This window comes from Symphalangus syndactylus, chromosome 10, assembly GCF_028878055.3.
Source record: "Symphalangus syndactylus isolate Jambi chromosome 10, NHGRI_mSymSyn1-v2.1_pri, whole genome shotgun sequence".
Taxonomy (NCBI): Eukaryota; Metazoa; Chordata; class Mammalia; order Primates; family Hylobatidae; genus Symphalangus; species Symphalangus syndactylus.
In genome coordinates this window covers 11,086,837-11,114,027 of record NC_072432.2, presented here as the reverse complement: position 1 = coordinate 11,114,027, position 27,191 = coordinate 11,086,837, and the positions used below count along the sequence as shown (strand labels likewise).

At 35.3% G+C, this 27,191-nt stretch overlaps 1 protein-coding gene across 12 annotated transcripts in view; it reads right to left on the bottom strand.

Moving 5' to 3' along the window:
- Window positions 1-27,191, bottom strand: part of TASOR2 (transcription activation suppressor family member 2) — a 79,507-nt gene that overhangs the window by 42,920 nt on the left and 9,396 nt on the right. For 6 of the 12 annotated variants that reach the window (XM_055296411.2, XM_063610015.1, XM_063610011.1 and 3 more), the window contains exons 2-10: window positions 12,759-12,892; window positions 8,948-9,093; window positions 8,567-8,662; window positions 7,278-7,350; window positions 3,732-3,823; window positions 980-1,117; window positions 709-833; window positions 602-621; window positions 405-504 (exon numbers count right to left, since the gene is read on the bottom strand). In XM_055296411.2, coding sequence (XP_055152386.2) covers window positions 405-504; window positions 602-621; window positions 709-734 — 146 coding nt within the window. In that variant the 5' untranslated portion in view covers window positions 735-833; window positions 980-1,117; window positions 3,732-3,823; ... (2 more) ...; window positions 8,948-9,093; window positions 12,759-12,892. Of the gene's footprint in view, window positions 1-404; window positions 505-601; window positions 622-708; window positions 834-979; window positions 1,118-3,731; window positions 3,824-7,277; window positions 7,351-8,566; window positions 8,663-8,947; window positions 9,094-12,758; window positions 12,893-27,191 lie in introns of those variants that run through there. The other 6 variants (XM_063610016.1, XM_063610013.1, XM_063610012.1 and 3 more) reach the window with 4 other exon arrangements.

Here is a 27,191-nt window from a genome sequence, read left to right as displayed (position 1 = left end):
TTTAATGTAAATACATGTAACAGCTGTTCTAATATTTTTCTAAGAAAATCATGTTAAAATTTGAAAATCAGATACTGCAAATGTTAATAAAAATAATATGATTAAGTGGCTATAATCTGCTATATTTGCTATCAGGCAAATCTGATTATTTCTTGGGGAAGGTCAAATTTCTAGTATCTAATAGTTTAATTTATCCCAAGAGGTCATTTTCTCATTAATAAATTAGAATTTAGGTTTCCTATGTCATACCCTGTGTGCTATACATCTACCCAAATATATCCTCATCTAAAATCAAGAACAGTTGCTGTATTTTACACCAATGCCACCCTTGAAATGAGGTGAGGAAAAAAACCCCAAAACTTGTAATATAAGCATTAGTAAAGGACATAACATTTAATACTTACAGCTGTGTTGGAATCATTGCACCATAAGTGGACCAAAGAGCTATATCACATAGCATACGGTCTTGAACAATTAATTTCCCTTTCCATGGAGACATGAGAACTGAAGAAATGAAGGTAAAAAAGAAACTGATTATTTATGATGAAACATTTACTCAAGAAAAAAAAAAACCTAAAAGAATCAATGAATTATTTCTTACCATTTTCACTGCATTCAAGTCTAGCAGAAAAAGAAAGAAAAAAGAACATTTTTACAAGAGTAAAAGAAACAAATTCAGTAAAACAAAGCATGCACATAATTACTTACATGCTTTTATGAGCTGGTGGTGCCATAGTTTTAGGTTCCCTGTATTGAAAAGCTACAATTACATAAGGACAGATCTGTCTGGGTCGCTCAATAATGGTGTTGCCTGAAAGTTCGTAAAAGTAATACTGAAAGAAGAAAAATAAGTATTATCAGGGTAGCACTATGGAATTGCATATGTACCAAGTTTTTCTCAACCCCACCCAGCCCTGAAATTTAACACATTAGACTCAGAAATGTATCTTGGGTGTTACTGATTCACAGGTGACTATACCTGACTCAGTTCAAAGGCACGAAAATGACTCGTCTTGTTAGAAACCTTGTTAGTATTTTCAGACACGTGGCAATCATAGCCAGAAGATGGCTTAGTATAGTTAGTTGTATAATTCTCAGACACAAACTTGACTTTTCCCTAGAATGAAAATATTAAAACTAATCAGATGCCTTCGAATAGCAATAACCTTTAACTCTAGGATTCATTTAGAAGTAGTCTAACAAGGATGCAGATATGTGTCCCCTAACAGTAACTGTATTAAGAACTATACTTCTTAGAAAAACCATTATCTTAAGGCCAAAAATAGTTTTAATTATCCATGAACCCTTAAAAATGGACTTAAAAATTTTGGACATTTGGGCGTCTGAGACAAATATCCATAGTTTTTATCACAATATCAAAGAAATATAAGAATCGCCCCAAATTTAGGAGAGCCATTTCCTTAAAAGAAAAACTACAGCCCACAATCTTTTATGTTATGGTCACTGAATGGCTCTTTGGTGACTGTAATGTAAAAGAGGACAAAATCTAAAATTTCAAAAGATGAGTTTCCAATCTGAACTATGATCAGCTGTAAATTATAAACTGAGATACTTCTATTATGCCAGGGCCCAGCAAGTTAACAAGGAACAAATATGTAGCAAAGTTCTTAGCAGGCAGCTGGTCCTGGTTGCTGAAGAGTCAGCAGTATTTTCCATTACAGAATTCTCTCCATCAAGGGTTACATGTCTCCCCCGCCCCCCAAAAAAAAGAAAAAAGCAAGCGGCTGGGCAGAGTGGCTCACACCTGTAACCCAGCACTTTGGGAGGTTGAGGCGGGCAGATCATGAGGTCAAGAGATCAAGACCATCCTGGCTAACATGGTGAAACCCTGTCTCTACTAAAAATACAAAAAAATTAGCTGGGCGTGGTAGTGCGCGCCTATAGTCCCAGCCACTTGGGAGGCTGAGGTAGGAGAATTGCTTGAACGCGGGAGGTGGAGGTTGCAGTGAGCTGAGATTGTGTCACTACACTCCAGCCTGGCAACAGAGCAAGACTCTGTCTCAAAAAAACAAACAAACAAAAAAATAAAAAGCAAGTAAGCCAAGTTTACCATTATGATGAAATATGTAATGATTTTAAAAGCTGTTTTGAATAATACAATGACATAAGACAATGTTCACAAGATGTTATTAACTTAAAAAAGAATTAGTATATAAGTACATACAAACTCTTTTCATGGGTTAAGAACTCAATATATAGGAAAAAAGTAAAAATACACAATATATACCCCAACAAATACATCAAAATGGGATATGGGACTATAGGCAATTTTAATTTTTATAAGAAGAATATAGTTACTTTTTAAAAAAGAAGATGTTTTGTTGTTGTTTAAGTCCTGCCTCTTCATTTATAGACCCACCAAAGGCCAAACCACCACTAAGCCAAAAAATGTAAATAGTACTTATCGGTAACCAATCACCTCTACCATCTCCTCATCAAACATTTTACGGCTCTGGGTGCAGCTCGATTTTGTGAAATAAAATGAAGATTGAGAGCACAGAGGTAAAAACAGCAATCTCCAGCCAGTGGCAAGAAACCAAGGCTGAGGCATAATCTAAGTAAAAAACGAAATGCTTATTATCTGCGTTAGTAGGCATACTTTCTGCAGCACTCATCGCAGAGCAAGAAAAGAAAGATTAAGGGAGGAAAACTAGTGATTGTACCTCAAAGCAATGTTACTCCCCCACCACTTTTTTTTTTTTTTTTTGAGACAGAGTTTTTTGTTCTTGTTACCCAGGCTGGAGTGCAGTGGCGCGATCTTGGCTCACTGCAACCTCTGCCTTCCAGGTTCAAGTGATTCTCCTGCCTCAGCCTCCCAAGTAGCTGGGATTACAGGCACCCACCACCACATCAGGCTAATTTTTTAATACTTTTAGTGGAGACGGGGTTTCGCCATGTTGGCCAGGCTGGTCTCAAACTCCTGACACCTCAGGTGATCCACCTGCCTCGGCCTCCCAAAGTGCTGGGATTACAGGCATGAGCCACAGAGCCCGGCCTCTCCCTCCACTTTTTTGGGAACAAACTTTACAATATTAAGAATTCACATGCTCTTTTTTTTTTTTTTTTTAAATTAAAGGTCAGTTAGTGCTAGGCTGATAACCAAAGAATTTAAGATAGTAAGAAAGCTAAAACAAAAACAATAAAACGAGACCACAGAAATGTCCTCAAGAAGCCCAATCACATCTAAAATCAGTTTCTCTTCTGTTTGGATGAAAATTCTAATTGCATGATTCACTTAAACAGTACCATTTAGGACATTTAAGGATTTGTGGCATCATCAGTTCTAGGTAGCACATGAAGCTGTGAAGCTGGATGTCTTATAGAGAAAGAAAATAAAGATTCTACTGACCATTTAAATTAGACAACGAATGTTTTCTAAATTCATCTTTTATAAGTGTAATCACATCACCTTATAAGCAGCTACTTGTTTTCTGTTACTTCATGTTTAAAAAGTAGCTCTGACAGGTGAGAGGAAGATTTTTCCCTGCATACCCTTTTATTATTTTTGAAGTTAAAAAAAAAAAGTTTACAATCTAGTAAATGAATAAAAGTTTTCTTTTTAAAGAAAAGGAAAAATAGCTTTGCTTTTCCTGAATTTGGATAGCTAACTTTGGTGAGGACTATGTTCAACTAAGATCTACAGAGAGTATCAAATGTAGATAACCTTAAACTTTAAAAGGAAATCATGTAACAGCACATTTAAGCTTTACCTTAATTATATTAAAAATTACAACATAACCAGATTTCCCATGATACCATGGTCTTGGATGAAGATAGTCGGAGTATTTGGAAATGTATACACCTGTAAAAGTATAAAATATAGATTAAGCAGCAGATTGCCCATCAGACAGGAGAAAGTAGAAGCAAGAAGACCAGTTAGAAAGAAAGCTACTGTGATAGTTGAGACAGGAGAGGAGGATTCCAACAAGCCAGCAGCAGTGAAAAACGAGGAGGAAAGGACAGGCTTCAGGGCTATTCCTCAACTGAGGCACCTCTTTCGAAACATAAGAGACGATGGGTGAGAAAACTGATACAGTGGAAAAGAGCGATGATTCTGTGGTCAGAAGCTTGGGTTCCAGGTAAGAATAAGTCACTCAGGTAGGGAGGGTGGGCCTGGGTCACAGATACAAACACCACAGGGTGCTCATGAAGGTTTAAAAGATCAATAAGCTTTAAAAACTATTATTAATTGAAAGTATTATTATACACAAAATTATCCAGTTCTAGTCAAGCCAAAAACTACAAAAGACATATAAGCAGTAGTGTTAATTTTATTATCAACCCCAGTGTATGTGTTTTTGAAGAATGTGTATTTGTCAGGAACAATCCAGTTTCTACTTCCACCACTCTACTGAAGCTAGCCTCTCAAACATCAGCAATGAAATCATAAGATTGTAGGAATGTAGGAAAATGTCTTTTTTTCTTTTTTGAGATGTAAGCTGCAGTGGTTATTTGTAATTTACTTTCAGATTCTCCAGAAAAAAAATTAAACAAATGAAGAAAATAATGCAATGTGTGTATGTTTATATTTGTATTTATATATATATTTATATTTACATACATTTATATTTAGAGACAGAGTCTCGCTCTGTTGCCTAGGCTGGAGTGCAGTGGCGTGATTTCGGCTCACTGCAACCTCTGCCTCCCAGGTTCAAGCAACTCTCGAGTCTCAGCCACCTGAGTAGCTGGGGTTACAGGTGCATGCCACCATGCCTGGCTAATTTTTGTTATTTTTAGTAGAGACAGGGTTTGGACATGTTGGTCAGCGTGGTCTGGAACTCCTGGCCTGAAGGGATCCACCTGGCGTGGCCTCCAAAAGAGCTAGGATTACAGGCATGAGCCACCGCACCCAGCCAATAATGTATAATATTATCTGCTAAACTTTGGTGGTAGGTATATTATGGTATGCTCTTTACTTTTTCTATGTTTGAATTTTTCATAATGAAATGAGGGTGGGGTGAAAAAATAGGAGAGAAAAAAAAAGTTCTATGCAGTGTTATTAGGGTTATGAATTTATCACTTTTAATGTCCCTTAGAAGATGAGTTGAATGTAAACTTCAATTTTTTTGTTTTATAAAGTTATCATATGACCCAGTGGTTCCACTCATTATATATCGAAGATATATACAATTATGTCCACCCAAAAACTTGTACATGCATGTTCATAGGACCATTATTCATAATAGCCCAAAAGTAGAAATAACCCGTACGTCCATGAATTGATGAATGGATAAAGAAAATATGGTATGGCCACATAACACAATACAGCATTGTAACATATAACATTTTGGTCAACAACAGACTGCATAAAGTTTGGACAGTGATCCCTTAAGTTTGTAATACCATATTTTTACTGTACTTTTTCTGTTTTGATACACAAACACACACCACTATAACTGCCTGAAGTATTCAGTACAGTAACATGCTGTACAGGTTTGTAGCCTAGGGGCAATAGGCTACACCATACAGCCTAGGTGTGTAGTAGGCTATGCCCTCTAGGTGTCTCTAAGTACACTCTGTGATGTTCACGTGAGTAAAAAATTGCGGCCAGGCATGGTAGCTCACACCTATAATCCCAGCACTTTGGGAGGCCAAGGAGGGCAGATCACGAGGTCAGGAGATCGAGACCATCCTGGCCAACATGGTGAAACCCCGTCTCTACTAAAAATACAGAAATTAGTTGGGCATGGTGATGTGTGCCTGTAATCTCAGCTACTCGGGAGGCTGAGGCAGGAGAATCACTTGAACCAGGGAGTCGAAGGTTGCAGTGAGCTGAGATTGCGCCATTGCACTCCAGCCTGGCGACAGAGCGAAACTCCGTCCCCACCCCCAACCAAAAAAAACAAAACAAAACTGCCTACCAATGCAATTCTTGGAATGTATCCCCACTGTTAAGTGCTGCAGGACTGTATTGTTCAATCATAAAAAGGAATGAAGTACTACTGGTTCATGCTACAATATGTCTTAAAAACATGCTAAAAGAAGTTACTCAAAAAAGACTGTATATGATTCCACTTATATGAAATGTCCAGAATAGGCAAATCTATAAAGGCAGAAAATAGACTGGTGGTTGCCTAGAGCGGAGATGGTAGAGAATGGGAAGTCACTGCTAATGGCCATGGGATTTCTTTTTTGGGTGACAAAAATGGTCTAAAATTGACTGTTATGATGGTTACCCAACTATGGGACTATACTAAACAATGGGTGAATTCTATAATTGTGAATTATATCTCAATAAAGCAGTTTTTTTTTTTTTAAAAGGTCAGCAGGAATCTAGCCATGAAGCCCGATAATATTTCTCAGTTCTAATCTCCACATTCTGCATAGCACCTGGCACTGCTAAATACCCCTCTTCGTGAGATCTTTCTGCTTTCTGTGAAACTCTATTTCCTAAGTCTCCAGGCAACAGACTGCTCTTGACAATTCCTCGTTCTATCCTCGCTGTACCTCCCCACACCCTGGTCCCATTAATGACCCAAAAGTTCTGTTTTTGCCATGTTCTCTTTCCATGCCATCCCACTAACAATGTCTTAGCTTCAATTCACACTCCACTCCCACAACCCCAGTCCCAAATCCAGTTCTGATCCCTTTCCCAGCTATTTTTATGACCTATAGGCTATTCAGAAACACTTATGAAAATCTCACTATTTCTCAAATTCAACTCATAAAAGCAGTACTGTCCATTTACTGAGAACTTACTATGTGCAAACTCCTGGGCTAAACACTTTCCAGTCTCACTGAATCCTCTCAACAACTCTATAAAGTAATTTAATCTGTTTTACACATGAAGAAACTGAATCTTCAAAAAAGTCAGTGCTAATTCATGTTCTTGACAATTAGATAACATTTTTCTTTTTAACTCATCAGCTTCTCTTCTTATGTACCTCTTTTCTATTAATAATTATCACTGTAGTGTAAGTTTAAAAGCTTGTATTTGATTATTTCCTCTCTTACCTCTCACATTCCATAGCTGCCAAGTTTGGTCAGCTCTATCTATTCTCTATTCTTATTGCCATTGTGACAATTTAGAAGAGATTCTCAAGACAATACCAATCTCCTGACACTGAAAAATACTGTTAAGTTATAGACTCAAATCTCATTCATATGTTTAAAGTTAGAAATCTAAACATTATGAACTGTTTGACATTTAATGAAACTGACTTTTAATATACATATCTTATAAAACTAATGAAACCTCACTTCATCTTGTAAAAGAAGATTTTTTTTTTAAGATTCTTTTTGCTTTACAGACTTACCTTTGGCTGGATCACCCAGAGTGGTAACAGCACTGCTGCCAACACGGAGTCCACGCTGACATACCAATTTTGCCTTTAAACAAAAGATTACTTTGCTTCAGTCTTTGAAGAAGCAATGAAATAATGCTATAATCTGTAAGGTTTTTTTTTTTTAATTTTATTTTTTATTATACAGTAGAGACAGGGTCTCACTATGTTGCCCAGGCTGATCTCAAATTCCTGGGCTCAAGCAGTCCTCCCACCTCAGCCTCCCAAAACGCTGAGATTACAGGCATGAGGCACAACTGCATCAGGCCTAATCCATAAGCTTTAAAATAAATAGTCTGCTCACTGTAGGTATTCAGGGCACAAAGAAAACTTATGCAAAGCAATCTGTATTTTGATTAACGGCCCAAAATTTTCATAGAATTTTACCATTTCAATCAACAAAAAGTCAGGAAAACCAAAGTAAGCAGGGTCACAGATAAGTCCACTAGAAGATTTATTTTCCAACTACAGCTTTAGAACCATGAAATTTCAAAATGTCTTGTTGCCAAATGTCATTTTTAGTAAGAACCCAGAGCATCTTATTTGAATTCAGATGATTAAGTTAAAAAGGGATAAACTCTTCTGGTATTACTATATAGTCCTTATTATATGTTAGTGCTAATTATCCGCTAAACAAATCTGCCCCCCTTCTTTATAAACCATTAACCTAATCGAAGGACTAACTTTGAATTATTTTAGATCTCTGGTATTGTTTAAAATGTATCTCGGAAGCCATACATATCTTTGGAGACCTACCCTGCACACGGTCCTTTCCTTCTCCCATAATTTAGGTACAGGCAACAATACAGATTTCAGTCTTCAAATATTGAATGAAGCAATTTCAGTTAACCAGGATGCCAAAGTTTATTAAGTTACATGATTTATCTCCCAAATCATGTAATTTAAACCAGAAAAATCTCCACAGGAAACAAAGTATCTAGTAAACGATAATCCAGAATGGAAAAATATCCATTCACTCTATTAAAGGGCATTACTGACACTAAAGAAAACTGTTTTAATCCAAATTGCACCCTAAGCTTATAAATGTATTTAAGATAAAACTAAAGAGAAACCATGAAAAATTGTAGAAATCAAATCAAATCTCCTTCATGACTGGCTTTTGCTGCTGTCATTTACATGTCACCAAACTAAGTAACAAAAAACACTGATGAATTGGTAATCTTACAACTCTTACAGAACTGAAGCACCACAATATTTAAGACTAATGATACCATTAATTTTCTACAACCTAATTCCCTTACCTGCTTTTCAGTATCAAACAGAAGAAACCTGTAAGTGTCTTGAAGTTCTTCCTGAGTATAGTTACTTGCTTTTTTTTGTTGGTAAAAAATTTTGTACTGTATAAAGAGAGAAAAGAATAACCAAACGCTATAAACATACTATTTTATCTTGCAAATTAATTTTTAAAATGTATCATTTAAATTCTTCCTGCCATAAGACTACACATAAATTCATTATTTTTCTATTCCCTAGAATAATTATCTTCCAAGTGACTATTTCCAAGGATCTGCTGCATCTGAAAAATTATAGCTAAAAAGTGCTAGGCTTATATACCAAAAATGATGGGTTTACCTCTTTTAAAACTAAAACAAAACCATCACAGTGTGTACCAACCACCTCACCTCATTTAAGAAAATGTCATTTTTCACCAAAGTCACTTGACTGTACTGAAAACCATGCTCAGATGAAGAGTCCAAGTAAGAAGTATGGAGGAGTGAAACTGCCCTCTGGAAGAGAGAGTCTGAACTCAAGGACACTGTCTCAAAAACTGTAAAACACAAACAAAAATAACACAGCTATTTAAGATACCAAAGGATGGGGTTAAGGGAGACCCACTGAATATCACTCAAAATATCACCTATTCCTTTCCTACATAACTAAGAAATATTTGTACTGTCTTAACAAAATTTAAAAGACCTCTGATGTAAAGAAAATAACCTAAATAAATTACAACTGAAGCTGAATTACTTCTAATACAGGAGCTAAAATATGTCCTGCCAGATCCGGTATGCCTTTTGGTTGAAAGCTGTGTACTATAACTGTAGCTGGCCAAAAGCAGATACAACTGTTAGTGTCAAAGTGGTGGTCAGGAGCTGCTTAGACTTTTAGAGCAATTTCTCATTCTTTAGTTTTTTTCATCCTTTGTTTCTATTCTTTTTTTTTTTTTAATATATACACCACACTTGATAAACTTACCCTTTACATATTTTCATTAAATCCCTAAGTCAGTTAGGTTCCTTTTAAGGGACCTATTATTGCCCACTCACCAGACATAATAGAAATCATTGTATCTCTGGGATTTCCTCACCAGTCAAGAAGAATCTATTGAGTTTTACTTCCTGTGAGTTGTATTATAAAATCACTTTCTTTCATTTTATATAACAGAGCTGTACTTACAATTTTTTGAAGGTGCTTTTTTCAAACCATACCCATGTGAGATAGCTTTGAGAGACTGTGATACGCCCTTCCCATGAGAGGCATGTTTCCTAATTGAGAATTACTGACTGGATCCAGTAATTATATTGACTGACTCTTTGTGCCTTTTGATTTTACAAGTCTCTGTTAGCAAGAACTGAGCCTAATGACCTATGGACACTCTTGCATCTAACCATTTTAACTGTTCACTCTCCTACTTGTACTCTTTCTATTCTCTTTATTAAGGTTGGGGGTTTTTACAAACCTAGTATTTATAAATAATAAGGAGAAGAGAATGATTTATATAGCACTGGAAGTACTGGTCATATAGTATAAATGTCATGAAGTACGGTAATGTGGCTTCCTACTTTTACCAAAACTGCCAAATGTATTAAAGTTCAAAAATTAAAGAGAAAAAAGAATCTCAATTAAAATTAACTCATAAGTAACCAATATACAAAAACTAGACTATCTCAGAAATGAAAGCAAACATTTTAGTAAGCTAAATTTGGACTAAATTGTCCTAATACTTTAATTATCAAGGCATTTAAAAAATCTTTTAATAAACTTCCAAGTATCAAAATGAAAGACTGTAAATAGAAAAGAATGAAATGTTTATGAATATTCTGAAGTTGATATACATGATTTATATATTCAAAGTTTTACTTTTACTTTTGCTCCGTTTCACTTTCTCCTTCAATATACCAGTGCTGTAAAAAATAGGGATATTCTGAATGGATGCAAATAGCAAAACACCAGTTATAATAGTTGAAATTAAAGCTTTATTAGCTCCATTACTCAAAACAAACTGGCAAACCTGAGCATTTTCAAATTCATTTTACAAATAATCTGTACTGCTAGCCTAAACACATATCAAGATTTCTTTAGAAACAATAATTTTGGAAACTTTATATTTGATGTTTATAAAAAAGCAAGAAATTTTCAAAATTGAATTATCTATAGACCAATATTTGAGAAACATATTGTTTACACTGAAAGAAATGTTTTAAAAAGTAACTCTGGAAATGAAGACTATGATTATCAACTTCTCTAAATTCTTTAAGCCATTAACAGGTAGGCACAGATTGAAGTTACATACGTCCTCATTTTTGAGCATCATAATGTACAATAACGAACTGAAAACTGGAGAGATGGTGCAATTAAAACACTAATACAGTGTTTCCCAAATATATGGTCAGAGAACACTTCATTAACACCAGTGTGGGGAATACTGTTCCCTATATAGCTATAAATAAAACCAATGATTTAAAACGAAGGAGGAGGAACAAGTACCAAATTATTTTTTGCTTATATATTTTTATTTCCAGAACTATTTATTTATGGTTTAAAATGCTTCCACTTTAGGCCAGTATTCTCCAAATAGCAGTATATGCATAAAAGCAGTGATTTTATGGTTAGCAGAGGTATGTTAAAAGCAAAGGTGTTGGAAAATCATAGCTAATCTTAAATCTTTCATGGGTTCATAATGACCTCAATTACACTCTCAAGAAAGCACAAGTTTCCTGCTCAGTAAACGAAGAGATAGACGAAAATTTCATCTAGAAATTTATTTGACGCTCTCCCTTCTGTACAAAATATACTTTCATTTGAGAGTCCAATCAGTGCACCAAACAATACAAACACTTTATGAATGAATGGTCTCATAATTGCTGAGCAATGCTCAAGCTTTATTTAAACATTCAAGATTACCAGACTATTAAAATGAAGAGGGGGCTATACCACAAAGAAACCTAAAAATCTAAGAAGGTAACTTGAAAAGTGCTTGCCTATAAAGCATGAAGTATATCCCTTAGGGCTTAAGTGAAGAATAAAGAGCATGTGAGAAAGGTTAAGTTCAATCACAATAGCTCTGAAAATTGAGTTTTCCTGTAGTACCTGGCTTTTGGCACATTCCTCCATTTTTGAGTTTAGTCTTAAATGTTACATCAAGCTTGATACAGGTTGGATTCTAGTCAAAGTAACTGCAATAACCTCCTCCCCTTCTCAAAATCCCTTAGAGATACTGAGTGAGACTGGTTTTAGACACTTGTCTCTCTTTTTAACTCCTAATAGAGATGAGAAAATTATAAACCAACTTCTGATGCTGTATCACAGATAACTGTCTTCCATTCTAGAAACATCTGGTCTGAAAGTAGATGATGAAATAAACTAATGTCAACATCTTAGGTGTCACAGAAATTCTAACAAAACTAGCCCTTGTACATCTCCCCATGACTTTCCTGACTACATCTTCCTATAGAAGGGTTGCAACCCTTCATTAATACTAAAGATGTCTATATCCTTCATTTAGTTGAAGTCAGCCATTTGATAGTTGTTGAAGGAACAGTTTTTACTTAATCCTAAAATGTATTACCTTTACTTTGAAGATATTAAAGGCTATCTGGGTTTAGATAAATGTAACTTCTTAGAGCACAATTTGGCATGACCTAAATAAAAATACTGGCAATTACCTTAATTGCCATCAACAGGGATCAACTTGTAACTATTAAACAAAAACAAAGTAAATCTGTACATAGTGGCACATAAAGATATCTATTATATGCTACATTATATGATGTCACTTGGTTGAAAAGTACATAAATAATTTGTTTGAAAGTGTACAGAAAAACATCTAGAAAGGTGGGAAGCCAAACTGTTAATAATGGCTAAACCAATGGCTGTTGAAATTGGAAAGTGGATACAAGGGGAACTTAACATTTTTTACCTTATACATATGGGTTTTTCTACCATTTAAAATACTTCAATTCAAAAACCAAATAAAAATGTAACCATTTAAAAGATACAAATAGAGGAACATACATGTTTTATGTTGCAATTTGAAAAGTTAATCACCCATTACTTTTGGACTAATGATTATTTTAAAAAATATAGGTACTGGAAATCATAATTTTTTAAAGTCTTTTTGTTTTACATGATCTAAATTAAAACTAAAAACATTTTAATCATTCTATTCTGGATTCATTAGTTATGACTTATAGCATTTAGTTTAATACTCACTCTTTTCTGATAGGGACCCTGTCTCGATCTTCTCTAAGAGAGAATGTAGCTGGGAGGGTGGTCTTAATTCATTTTCACCAAGTATACCCTCAGAATTCTTGACATAGTCCTGTTCTCTGTTAATGTCATAAATGCTAAAATGAAGAAAGAAAAAAATCATAAAGTGAACAATTCTATTTATAGCATATTTAATATAGAAACAAATGTTCGCCGAGTATCTAATTTGCATTAGGAATAATTACATAGTATTTATTTACCTCCTTTGACAAGTATTCTCAGCTAAGGACTAAATTTGTTCTATAAGCTATAACACATAACCTGAAATGTTTTTCCTCCAAAAGTCTTTAACTTCTAAAGAAAATTTTGTACACAGAAATACATTATGCTTAATCACTTTTGCCTTACTGAAAAAAAACTTTCAAAATGAAGAGATCACAGAAACACATCTTTATTCCACTAGTTGAAAATAACAGAATCAAGCAGAACCCAATTTACAAAAATCTCTCTCCTCCCCTAAATTAGTAGTATATATATTCATTAAACAAAACTATTAGTGGTGACTATTATGCATCCAATATCATGCTATATCTTGGATTTACCAAGACAAATGACAAACAGTCTGTATTACAGAGAAACAGGCTCTACATTAAAAGAGTTCAGATTAGGATGGGTGAGGTGGCTCATGCCTGTAATCCCAGCATGCTGGGAAGCCAAGGCAGGCAGATTGTTTGAACTCAGGAGCTTGAGACCAGCCAGGGCAACAAAGTGAGACCTCACCTCTATAAAAAATACAAAAATTAGCCAGGCATGGTGGAGTGCACCTGTAGTCCCAGCTACTTTGGAGGCTGAGGTGGGACAATGACTTGAGTCTGGGGGGAAGAAGTTGCAGTGAGCTGAGATTGCACCCCTGCACTCCAGCCTGGGTGACAGGGCCAGACCATGTCAGAAAGAGACAAAGTGAGGAAAGGAAAGAAAGGAAGGAAAGGAAGGAAGGAAGGGAGGAAGGAAGAGATAGAGAAAGAGAGAGAGAAAGGAGAGAAAGAAGGAAGGAAGGAAGGAAGGAAGGAAGGAAGGAAAGAAAAGAAAAAGAAAGAAAAGAAGCAAGCAAGTTAGCTCAGAATAGACAAGGAAGAAAAATCTGCAAAGAAATTAGTACTATAAATGTGTAGGAGTATCTAAAACATGATATAGTGGATGTACAATGATATAACCAATTTTATGGAGATGGAGCTATGTCAAGAAAGATTCCATGGAGGCATAGATACTTGAAATCTGAGAAGATATTCCAATGAGGAAGCCAAAAAAGGAAACTAGTATACATTTTCTAGATAGTAGAAATAGTATGAGCAAATGAACAGAGGTATAAACATGATACATTAAAGGAACTGCAAATAGTTTAATATGACTGATTAAGGGAAGAAGGGAGAGAAGAATAAGAACAAAGAAAAAGATTAAAAAGGTGGTCAAGTTTTCAGTTTTTATCATGAGTCTGTGGAATAAGGATTTTAATATGCTTCACAAAAATAGCATGTATAGTTTTACAGCACATTTTCCCCCCAAAAAGAACTGGAGGTAGAATTGTGTGGATACATTCAAGATTTTTTAGGAAAAGTAGCTATGTTGATAATAATTCATGAAGGAGGTTGTTTATGTAGGGGAAAACTAGGAATAGGGAGACCAGGATTCTGGTGCAGGTTCTACCACTAACGTGTTTTGAGACAGTGGTTAAAGACACAGTGGACTGACTTCCCAACAATCATGTCCCTTTTACTTCCCTTCCACAAAACCACAATTTTGTTCAGGTATCAGGTTATCCCATGGTTCAGAAGAAGTTTGGGCGTGTTTGTGTGTGTGTGCACATATTTGTGTGTGTGTGTATGTGTGTGTGAGAAAACGAGTGAGGGAGAGTGAGTATGTGTGTGTGGGGGGGGTTGGGGGGAGAGAGAGAGAGAAAGAGAATGAGAATCTTAATTACTCTAAGATCATTATGGTAATTCCACTCCCTTTGAATAGTGTTTGTTTTAGGAGTAAACATGTGACTCAGTTCTGGCCAGTGAGATATATAAAATGGAAGTCTACAGAGAGAGTTCTGGGAAACTTCTCTTAGAAAAGGACTCCATCTTCTAGCCTAGGATCTTGTCTGAAGATGTGTTGCCTGGATCTCCTTGCAACCAAGATGGGATTGATCAGCCAACAAAGAACGGAACAGAACAGAAAGAAACTAGATCCTTGAACTGATGAAATAAACTAACCTGGGGGCTGCCTCATCTTTGGGCTTTATACATGAAATAATAAATGTTCCTTATTGTTTAAACTTTTATTGGAAGCTGAAGACACACTAACTGACGGATTTTATTAAATTTATACTCTCTAAGGCCTCCTTTAGTTATAACTGCCTTTCTAAAGCTCCTTTCAGTTGTGACTCTACAAGGAGCTTTACTGAAGGCTTGCTGTGCATGAGGCATGGTGCACTGGCATCAAATAACTTAGCAAATTTCTTTTTTCTTTGTTGCCATGGATAGAGACATTATTCTAGTATTTGTTAGCAAGGAAGCTATTGTTACTAATGATAACAACGGCTAACATTCGTTGGGTGTTTTTGTTTGTTTGTTTGTTTTTTGAGACGGAGCCTTGCTCTGTGGCCCAGGCTTGAGTGTAAGTGGCTTGATTCTGGTTCACTGCAACCTCCACCTCTCGGGTTCAAGCAACTCTCTTGCCTCGGCCTCCCGTGTAGCTGGGATTACAAGTGCCCAGCACCATGCCTGGCTAATTTTTGTATTTTTAGTAGAGATGGGATTTCACCATGTTGGCCAGGTTGGTCTCGAACTTCTGGCCTCAAGTATCTGCATACCTCGGCCCCCCAAAGTGCTGGAATTACAGGCATGAGCCACCGTGCTAGGCCTAGGTTTCACTACTTAACCGTATGTATTAATCATTGCTGAGCCATACTGTGTAGTCAAGTTCCTTTCTTACACTGTGTTTTGCTTTTCGGAATTTAAAATAGCCTCTGCTTAAATTTCAGTTACCAATAATTATTTCAGCTTGAAATTCTAGAGAACTAACAATATCCTCTGGATAAAGATAGATCAAAGAATTTGTTTGTTTTGAGCAGCTTCTTTTTTTTTTTTTTGGAAGGATCCTTTCTGGAGCACTATGTCTTCCAGCTTCAATCTGGGCTTGTGCCCTCTGATATTACTGCCTGGCTTTCTAACTTTGCTGGGGGATGTTAAGACACAAAATTGATCTACAGATTCAACACAATCTCAGTTTGCAGAAACTGATGATCTGATTCTAAAATTTATATAAGAAAGATATAAGCCAAAACAATTTTGAAAAAGAAGAACAAAGCTGAAGGACTCACTACCTGATTTTAAGAATTACTACAAAGCTAAAGTAGTCCAGACAAGGTGGTAATGATATAAAGAAAATGCATATAGATCAATGTAACAGAATAGAGTCCAGATAACAGATTTTCAATATTGCCAGTATAATTCCATTGAGAAAGAGTATCTTTACAATAAATGCTGCTACAGAACAACTAAAATGGGGGAAAAAACCATGAACCTCAAACCTCTACCTTAAACCACAAAATTTAACTCAAAATGAATCACAGACCTAAACATAAAAACTATAACTATTTGCCTAAAATTATAAAATTTAAAAAATCATAGGAAAAAATTTACTTGACTATGGGGTACATAAAGTTTTCATAGGGCACAAAATTAGTGACCGAGAAAAATGTATACATCAGACTTCCTAAAAATTAAAACCATCTGATCTTCCAAGGTATCATTATTAAGAAATGGGAAATATTTGCAAAGCACCTGTACCTAGAATATATAAAAAACTCATAGACACATTTAACAAAATAAAGCATATAATAAAAAGAAACATGGGAAATGGGTCAACATTATTAGTCATCAGGGAAGTGCTAATTAAAACCACAATAAAATACTACTGCTCCAGTAGAATGAGTAAAAAGACTGAAAATACCAAGCGTTGGCAAGGATGAGGAGCCTCTGGAACACTCCTAGTAGAAATACAAAGCCAACTGAAAAATTATATAGCCAATTTAAAAAATAACATCAGTTTCAAACACACACTTACCATATGACCCAAAATTCTATTCCTAGATATTTACCCAAGAGAATAAAACATATCCACAAAAACACTTGCACATGAATGTTCAGAGCAGCTTTTTCACAGTAGTCTAAAACTGGAAGCAACTCCAATATTCATCAATAGGTGAATGGATAAACTTGTATATTCATACATAATAATAATCAGCAATAAAAAAAGTAAAACTGATGTATGCATCTCAAAACATTAAACTGGGCAAAAGTCATCAGACATAAAAGAGTACATACTGTAAAACTCTATACATATACAGTTCAAGAAGCAGCAAAATTAATCTACAGTGATAAAAAGCGTTTCATTAGTTGCCTACAGCGGGGGGGTAATAGCAAAATTGACTGCAAGTGGGGTATGCACAAGGGAACCTTCTGGGGTGATGGACACACACTATATTTTTATTGGTGTAGTCATCACATGGTATATACATTTACCAAAATTCACAGAACTATATACTTAAATTATGTTCATTTTATTGTATGAAAATTAGATCTCAATAAAGTTGAGCTGAAAGCCCCAAAACAAAACCTAATGGTTATTAATTTGGCCACAAAGGAAATTCCAAGAGAACTAAAAAACAACTCATCTCTGACCAAAATCAAGTAAAATGACAATGCAACCATAAAAAGTTAATCTCAAAAGCCCCATGTTTGGAAATTTAAATTTTAAAAAAGAGTAACATGATCTAAGCTTAAGATACCATCTAAAATATCTATGAAAACTTTTCATTTCAAATGTATACATTACAGAAGAAAAACATTTAAAAAATCAATAAGCTATGGTCAACTCAAGAACTCAGAAAATGGAACAACACAGTAAACCCAAAGCAGATAAGAGGAGGAAAGAAAAGGAGAAGATCAGATATTAACTAAACCGAAGAAAAAATAGCCGGAAAAAGATTAGCTTTTTGACAAAAAATATTGATATATCTTTAGTCAAATTAATCAAGGACAAAACAAGGCACTGAAAACCAACATTACAAATAAAAAGGAGTGTGATTTATAGGTACTATAAATTACGAGTAATAGAAACAATTTTTATAGAAAAAATTGAAATCATAGAGAAAATAGGGGAATTTTCTAGAAATAATTTATCAAAACGTACTTAAGAAAACAGAATATATCTACAACTATTAAATAAGTGGTAGAGTTAATTGTTATAGGTATATAAGTCTCAAGCCCAGAAGTTTTCCCACATAAACATTATTCTCAAGAATACAAACTTTCTCTTTTTTTTTTTGAGATGGAGTCTCACTCTGTCACCCAGGCTGGAGTGCAGTGGTGTGATCTCGGCTCACTGCAACTTTCGCTTCCCAGGTTCAAGTGATTCTCCTGCCTCAGCCTCCCGAGTAACTGGTATTACAGGTGCCCACTACCAGGCCCCGCTAATGTTTGTATTTTTAGTAGAGATGGGGTTTCACCATCTTGGCCAGGCTGGTCTCAAACTCCTGACCTCAGGTGGATCCACCCACCTAGGCCTCCCAAAGTGCTGGGATTACAGGTGTGAGCCACCACGCCTGGCCAAGAATGAAAACTTTCTCAAATTATAAGTCTAGCACAACCTTGAATGAAAACCCAGAAAGGAACAACTATAAAAGAAAATTTTAAGGTAATATCACCAACGACAATACATGCAAAAAAATCTTAAATAAAAACATCAGAAAAACCTAAACTAACAATATATATAAAATATAAAACAACATGATTGAGGTAAAGCTTATGCCAGGAATTCAAGGAAGGAAAGTGTAACATTAGACAATTTATTCATAAAATTAATCATACTGAGAGATTAAAAAAACCTATGCCTTATTAGATATAAAATTCAACAGCCACTTGTGATTAAAAAGAGAATTCATAGTAAATAGATTACCTGATAAACCTGATAAATCTAGAAAGCAGCCTATATATATAATGGTGAGACATTAAAGTACTCCCTTTAAAATTGGGAAGACAATGATCCCTAATATTATCTTCTAGTTAATTATTGAGAATTTAGCAGTTCATTCCTTTGCTGAAGTTTCCTTTTTCATTTACTGATTAGCTGGTACCTGTCTTCTAGTTGTTTCCTCAAGAAAGGCTGATATAAAAAGATGTAAAACCCTGAATGTTTAAAACTACCAGCCAGTATGTAGTCTTTATACCCAAAGGACACCTTGGCAGCACAAAAAAATATTTGGCTTACATGTTCTTTGAGTAGCTGACATGTAGTTCCTCTACTATTTTCTAGTGTTGAATGTTTCTGTTATTCTGCACCAACCTGATTTTCTTTATATGATCTTTTGCCAGTTCAAATTTTTTACCAGAATATGTCTCAATGTTGCGCCAGTTTTCCCTGGAGCATGTTGTGTCTTTTCAGTAGATTTAAGTCCTTTCTTTAAGGAAAAAGAAACACCTTGAATTATACTTTAAGTTATGTATTCTACAGAATCGATTTTCTTTTTTCGGGCTCCAGTTTTGCCCGTTTTGGATCTCTTTTGGCTGTCTTATCTATCCTTACTTACCAAAAAAAAAAAAAAAAAAAAAAAATTACCATTTTAGTAATGAGATCAAAGCTATAATAAAAACTCTTCCATTAAAGAAAAGCCCAAGACCTTATAGCTTCACTGCTGGATTCTACCAAACATTTAAAGAGGAACTAATATAAATTTCTATTCGAATTCTTAAAAAAAATTGGAGGAGGGAATATTTCCAAACTCATTCTACAAGGTCAACATTACTCTGATACTAACACCAGAGGAGACAATGAAAAGATAAAACTACAGGCCAATATCACAGATAAACATAGATGCAAAAATTTTCAATATACTAGTAAATCAAATTTAAAAACACAGTAAAAAGATATTTGCCATGATCAAGTGGAATTCAACCCAGGGATGCAAGGATGGTTCAACATGTGCAAATCAATAAATGTGATATATTAACAGAACTAAGAACAAAAACCATGATTACTTCAACAGATGCTGAAAACCCGTTTAATAAAATTTAACATGTTTATGATTTTAAAAAACCCTCATCAAACTGGGTATGGAAGGAACGTATCTCAAAGTAATAAAGGCCATATATGACAAACCAATAGCAAACATTATCCTGAACAAGGAACAACTGAAAGCCCTTCCTCTAAGATATGGAACAAGACAAGGATGCCTACTTTCACCACTTTTATTCAATATAGTACTGGAAGTACTGGGCAGAGAAATTAGGCAAGAGAAAGAGAGGGCATCCAAATCAGAAAAGAAGAAGTCAAATGGGCCTGTTCACAGATACATGATCTTATACTTAGAAAAACCTAGACTCCACCAAAAAAATTGTTAGAACTGATAAACAAATTCAGTAAAGTTGCAGGATACAAAATCAACATACAAAAATCAGTAGCGTTGGTATACACGAACAGCAAACAATCTGAAAAAGAAATCAAGAAAGCAATCCCATTTACAATAGCTACAAGGAATATAACATACCTAGGAATCAATTTAGCCAAGAAGTGAAAGATCTATACAAGAAAAACTATAAAACAATGAAAGAAATTGAAGTGGACATTAAAAAATAGAAAGATACTCTATGCTCAGGGACTGGAAGAATTCATATTGTTGAATACTATCCAAAGCCAATTTACAGATTCAATACAATCAATCCCTATCAAAATTCCGATGACATTCTTCTTCACAGAAATAGAAAACAAATCCTAAAATGTATATGGAACCACAAAAGATCCTGAATAGCCAAACCAATACTGAGCAAAAACAACAAAGCTGGAGGCATCACACTACCTGACTTCAAAATTTACTACAAAGCTACAGCACTGGCATAAAAACAGAAACATAGACCAATGGAATAGAACAGGGAACCCAGGTGTAAATCCATGTAGAGCCAACTCATCATCGACAAAGGAGCTAAAACATACAATGGGAAACGGACAGTCTCTTTGATAAATGGTGGTGGGAAAACTGGATAACTATATGCAGAAGAATGAAACAATCTTACCATATACAAAATTCAAATCAAAATGGATTAAAGACTTACATCTAAGCATCTAAGACCCAAAACTATGAAACTACTAGAAGAAAACACTGGGAAAACACTCCAGGACACTGGTCTGGCCAAAGTTTTTTTTTTGTTTAAGGCCTCAAAAGCACGGGCAACCAAAGCAAAAATAGACAAATGGGATTACATCAAGCTAAAAAAAGCTTCTGCACAGCAAAGGAAACAATGAAGTAAAGAGACAACCCACAGAATGGGAGAAAATATTTGCAAACTACTCACCCACCAAAAGATTAACAACCAGAATATATAAGGAGCTCAAACAACTCAACAGCAAGGAAGCAAGCAAGCAAGCAAGCAAACACACACACACGCCCACAAATAATCCAATTAAAAAACAGGCAAAAGATCTGAATAAACATTTTTCAAAAGAAGATATAAAAATGACCAAGAGGTATATGAAAAAATCCTCAACATCATGAATTATCAGAGAAATGCAAATCAAAACTACGAGACATCATCTCGCCCCAGTTAAAATGGCTTTTACTAAAAGGACAAGCAATAATGAATGCCGGCAAAGATATGGAGAGGGGGGAACCCTTACACACTGCTGGTGGAAATTTAAGTTAGTACAGCCACTATGGAAAAAAGCATAGAGCTTTCTCAAAAAAATAAAAACAGAACTACCATATGATCCAGCAATTCCACTACTGGGTATATATCGAAAAGAAAGAAAATCAACATATCAAAAAGACATCTGCACTCCTGTATTTATTGCAGCACTATTCACAACAGCCAAAATATAAAATCAACCTCAGTGTCCATCAACAGATGAATAAAGAAAATGTAGTATACACAATGCAATATTATTCAGCCATAAAAAAGAATAAAATCCTGCCATTTTCAGCAACACTGATGCAACTTTAGATCATTATGTTAAGTGAAATAAGCTAAGCACACAAAGACAAATATCACATACTCTCACTCATATGTGGAAGCTACAAAAGTGGATTTCATGAAAATAGAGAGTAGATTTGGTGGTTATCAGAGGCTAGAAAGGGTAGGAGGAAGGAAGGAATAAAGAGAAGTTGATTAATGGGTATAAATATATGGTTTGATAGAGGTAAGACCTAGTGTTAGATCAGTAGGTTGACTGTTGTTTACAATCTATTATATACTTCAAAATGACTAGAAGAATTTGAGTGGTTCTAGCACAAAGAAAAGAGAAATATTTAAGGTAACAGATAACCCAACTACACTGGTTTGATCTTTACAAATTTTATATGACTGTATTATCACATGCATCCTAAAACTATGTACATCTATTATGTATCAATAAAAATAAACGTGTACCTGCTTTACTCACTTTTCTCACGTCTATCTTTTGTTTTGTTTCTTTGCATTATCAAAATTGTAGTAAAATATACTTACCATAAAATTTCATTTCTACTTTTATGATCTTTGCCATGGTGTCTATTCTCCCTTGTGTACTTCTGAAATGGCTTGATCATTTTTCTCTATTTCTTTTTTTCTGCTGGTTCCCGTTTCACATCCTACTGTTGTCTGGCTGTCTCTTCCTTGAATTCTTGTATTTCTGCTTTCCGGTATTTCTCCATAACTTCTATGCTTCATTAATTTTATTTTCCAATACAACGTTGAGATATAATTGATACAGCATACAATTCACCCACACAAAGTGTACAATTCAATTGCTTTTAGTATATCCACAGAATTGTGCAACCTTCACCACAATCAATTTTAGAGTACTTTCATTATCCTCAAAGAAACCTTCTACCCCTTAGCTATCCTCCTCACCCCTCACTGGTTCCTAGGCCTAGGAAACCATAATTTACTTTCGGTCTCTGCAGATTTGCCTATTCCAGACCATTTCCTATAAACAGAGTCATACAGTATGCGGTTCTTCATGATTGGCTTCTTTCACTTAGCCTGTTTTTGAAGTTCATCCATGTTAAAGCATATATCAATATTTCATACCTTTTTATGCCAAATAATATTCCACTTTGTGGATATACTACATTTTGTTTATCCATCAACTGATGGACATTTGGGTTGTTTCTACATTTTGGCTATTATGGATAATACTGCTATGAACATTCATGTATAAGTTTTTATGTGAACATGTTTTCATTTCTCTTAGGTATACATCTTAGAGTAGAATGGCTTGCTCTTCCAGTAAATCCGTGTCTGCTCATCTGAGAAACTGCCAGGCTGATTTCAAAGTGGCTGCACCATTTTATATTCCCATCAGCAGTATACAGAAGGTTCCAATTTTTCCACAGCATTGCCAACACTTGTTATTATCTGTCTTTTTGATTATAGCTATCTTAATGGGTATGATGTGGTATATAAATTTATTTTAAAATTTGTATTAAAACCTTAGGTCACATTTTCCATCTACTTCAAAAGGTCAGCAAACTTGTTCATAAAGGGTCAGAAAATAAGTATTTTAGGATTATGAACCACACGGTCTCTGTCACAACTACTCATCTCTACCGGTACAGCATAAAAACAGCCATAGAAAATGCAAAAATGGGAATGACCATGTCCCCATATAACTTTACTTACAAAAACAGGCAAGACCACAGGCAGTAGCCTGACCACTTGTGATTTATTTTCTGGTAATATTGTTTTGAAAAAATACTGTCTGTAGAAAATTGTGGTTTTTCTTTCTCTTTTTTTATTTTTAATCATACAACTGTTCAGTTAACTATCGTTTATTAACAGACCATCCTAAAGTTCACTGGCTTATAACCACAATCATTTTTTTTATCACTCACATCTCTACAGTGTTCACTGAATTCAGCTTAACTCAGCTGGGGTGGCCCTCACTCTCCTATCTCTCATCTTCCCTCAACCAATGAGCTAGCAGAGACCTGTTTTTCTCATGGAAATGGCATAGACAGAAAGAGAACAAATAAAAATACCCAAGGCCTCTTAAGACTTAGGCTTGAAACTGATATGGTGTCACTTTTACCTTAGCAAGTCACATAGCCAAACACAAAGTCAAGGAGTAGGGAAATATCTCTTGTCACTTTAATGAAAGGAACTGCATAGGGTCATGGAGTGAATATAAGGAAAAGTAAAGTACTAGGGTCAATAATGCAATTGATAGTGGTGATGGTTGCACAACCTTGGGAATAAATTAAAAACCAGTCAACTGTACACTTTTAAATGGTGAATTCTGGATATGAATAAGTTGCTGGAGATACCTGAAATACGCTTCCTCTGCACAACTTTATCTTTGTCACAGAACTGTTGGAACTTCCCACTGGGGATTCCTAATAGCACTTGCATACAATTTGAAGTTAAGAAGGTTTCCTTTTTCCCTGAATTTGTTAAAATGCAGTCTGAGAGTTAGCACCTTGTTCTCTGCCCCCATTCTTCTTTTCAGAAGTAGGAAGATTAAGAATCAATCTGGTCTTGTTCCTTTTGGAACTATACATTCAGTACAATGAGGTTTTGTTTTATTTTTTGTTTGTTTCTGTTTTATTGATCAGGGCACTTAATAGGCCCTTTCAACCTAGAAACTCACCTCCTTCAGTTCTGGGACATAGATAGTTTCCTTCCACTGTATTAGATGAAGAACCTCCTTGGCTGGCCCTCTAATTTTCTTATCATTTCACTCTTATTTTCTAATTCTTGTTGCTCTTCTGGTTTTTTGGGGAGAATTCTTCAGCTTTATTTTCTAAACCTTGTATTAAATTTTTAAGAAATTTCTTCTGTCACAATTTTTTATATAACCTTTTTCATCTTTCACAGATGTAGTATCTTCTCTTTAAAGATACTAGTTTTATTTGTTGAAGTTTCTTCTGTTCCCTGAAGTAAATCTATTTATACTCAGCTCCTTTTATTTCCTACTTGTTTATTTCCTACTTGGTCTCTTTTTCATTAGAGACTTTCATCCTATGGCAGGCGACCCTTGGTTGTACATTTATGCTCAAATGTGAGGCATGTAAAAGCTGACTAGGGCCAGGCACCAGTGGCTCACACCTGTAATCCCAGTACTTTGGGAGGCCAAGGAAGGAGGATCACTTAAGCCCAGGAGTTGAAGACTAGCCTGACAACACAGTGAGACCCCATCTTTACAAAAAATAAAAATATTAGCTGGACATGGTGGCATACGCCTGTAGTCCCGGCTACACAGGAGGCTGAAGTGGGAGGATGGCTTGAGCCCAGGAGTTCCAGGCTGTAGTGAGTTATGATGGCGCTACTGCACTTCAATCTGGGTGACAGAGTGAGGCCCTGTCTCAAAAAATAAAATAAAAGCTGACTAGAAGCTGTGGTACGTGAACAATGCTTCCTGACCAGCAGCTCTACTCTCCAGGTGATCTGATGGATCCAACTGTTCAATCAGGTGAATTCCCATAGTTCATATCTGTTAAATACTTTGCCATGGGCTGGTAAGTTTCCCCAGCTAAGAATCCGTTAATATTTTGTTGAGGGGCACGTAAGCCTGACAGTTTGGAAGCCAGTCAAAAAAAGACAACCGCTCTAGGTTCAGCATGTTGACCTGACTTTCACTCAATCCTCACTTTCATTTAGGTGCTTCACCCCCACCTTAGCCATCTGGAGCCTCCTAGTTAATGTCTCCTGGGTATAAACCTTCAGTCTTCTGTCAAGGTAGAGGAGAGAGTAGTTGTCTGGGTGTATGGGAGTGGAGAAGGGGTTCCAGGGTGTCAAAATGATAAAGACCATCAACCAACCCTTCTATTCCCACCCCATCCTGTAATTCTTGACTTCAGAAGTACTGTACTTGATATCCCCAATTCCTAAAACTTTTCCAGATTCTGTGGAAAGAATCTGCTTGCTCCTTGTTGGGTTATCTCTCTTCAGCTTTCAGCATTCTCTAATTCATGAAATCATTTATTACTTGCCCATCTCCTTTCTAGTTTCCCAAATACTGATTTCAGCTATATCTTCCTCTCACCTCCTCTTGATCTTTGTGGATTTATATCCTTATTCTTTCACTATAATCTTAGAGAGATTTCCCAAGAGTATATGCAATTGAACATGTTAGACTAAAAGTGTCTACTTAACCTATCTTAATTTCTACAATTAAAAAATGATGCAGCTACCTCCTACAATGGTAGCTACTGTTGCCATTATTTTATATTTTGTGTAATTATGAAGACCTCATTTTACTAATTACCACAGCCCTAATTACATACCAAATCAATACATATTAATTTAAATAATTAGCTGTTAGTGTACATGTATGTACTCAATAGTCATTTACTCAAATGCATAAAAAGCACAATCTAAAGATCTTCAATGATATTCTCTCAAAGCATCCAGTCCTTTTATTGCATGATTTATAATTACATATGTGTAGTTTCTTCATTAATGTCATTTTCCTTAATAAGCCAAGCAATATCATGGCAGGAACCATATCTGTTTTGTTTACTACTGATTACTCAGCATCCAGTCCAATTCCCAGCACATAGTGTTTAGTAAATATTAATTTGGTAACTGAAGAATAAATAGTACTTGGCTATTCGATCTGTTCCAAAACTCAGAAAAAGAAATAAAACTTCTCAATTATTTTTACAAAGCAATCAGATGCGAGTACCAAAACTAGACAAAACACATTAAAAAACAACAACTATAGACCAATCTCTTATGAATATTGATATAAAAATCCTAAATACATGCATTGGCAAAGTAAATCCATCAGGACATTAAAATAATAACAGATCAATTAGGGCTCATTCTAAGATGCAAAAATGGTTCAATAAATAGTAAATCCATAAAGTTAACCATACTAATAGGTCAAAGTAAAAAACCACAAAGGGGCAGCTGGGGTCTGGGATGGGGTAGGAGAGCCACATGTCAGACTGTCAAAAGGAAGTTACTATATAATGTTCACCAGATGTTTTCTAACATGCAAATTTTTGTTGCTGCACAGTATTTCTTCATTTATGCATGCTATTTTTTACCATACTTAATCCAAAAACAAATTAAGTTGCCCCCAAAGAAAACTATTTAGTAACAGTGAAAAATGTCCTACCATAAATTATTCAGGAGAAAGAAAAGCAAGTTCCAAAAGAAGTATATGTGTAATATACCATGTCTTAAAGAATATAAACTACAATTTAAACAATGGTCATCTTCTGCACACTTAACAATATCTGGTATTTTTTCTTGTTTATCTGATTGTCCTCCAACCACTAGATTAGTTTCATGAATACAGGGGCTTTGTCCTTTTCAATGTTGTATGCCAGTGCTCAGAACAGTGCCTGTTATACAGTAGGGTTTCAATAAATATTTACTTAACAAATTAATCAATTAGTTTTCCAGATCACTT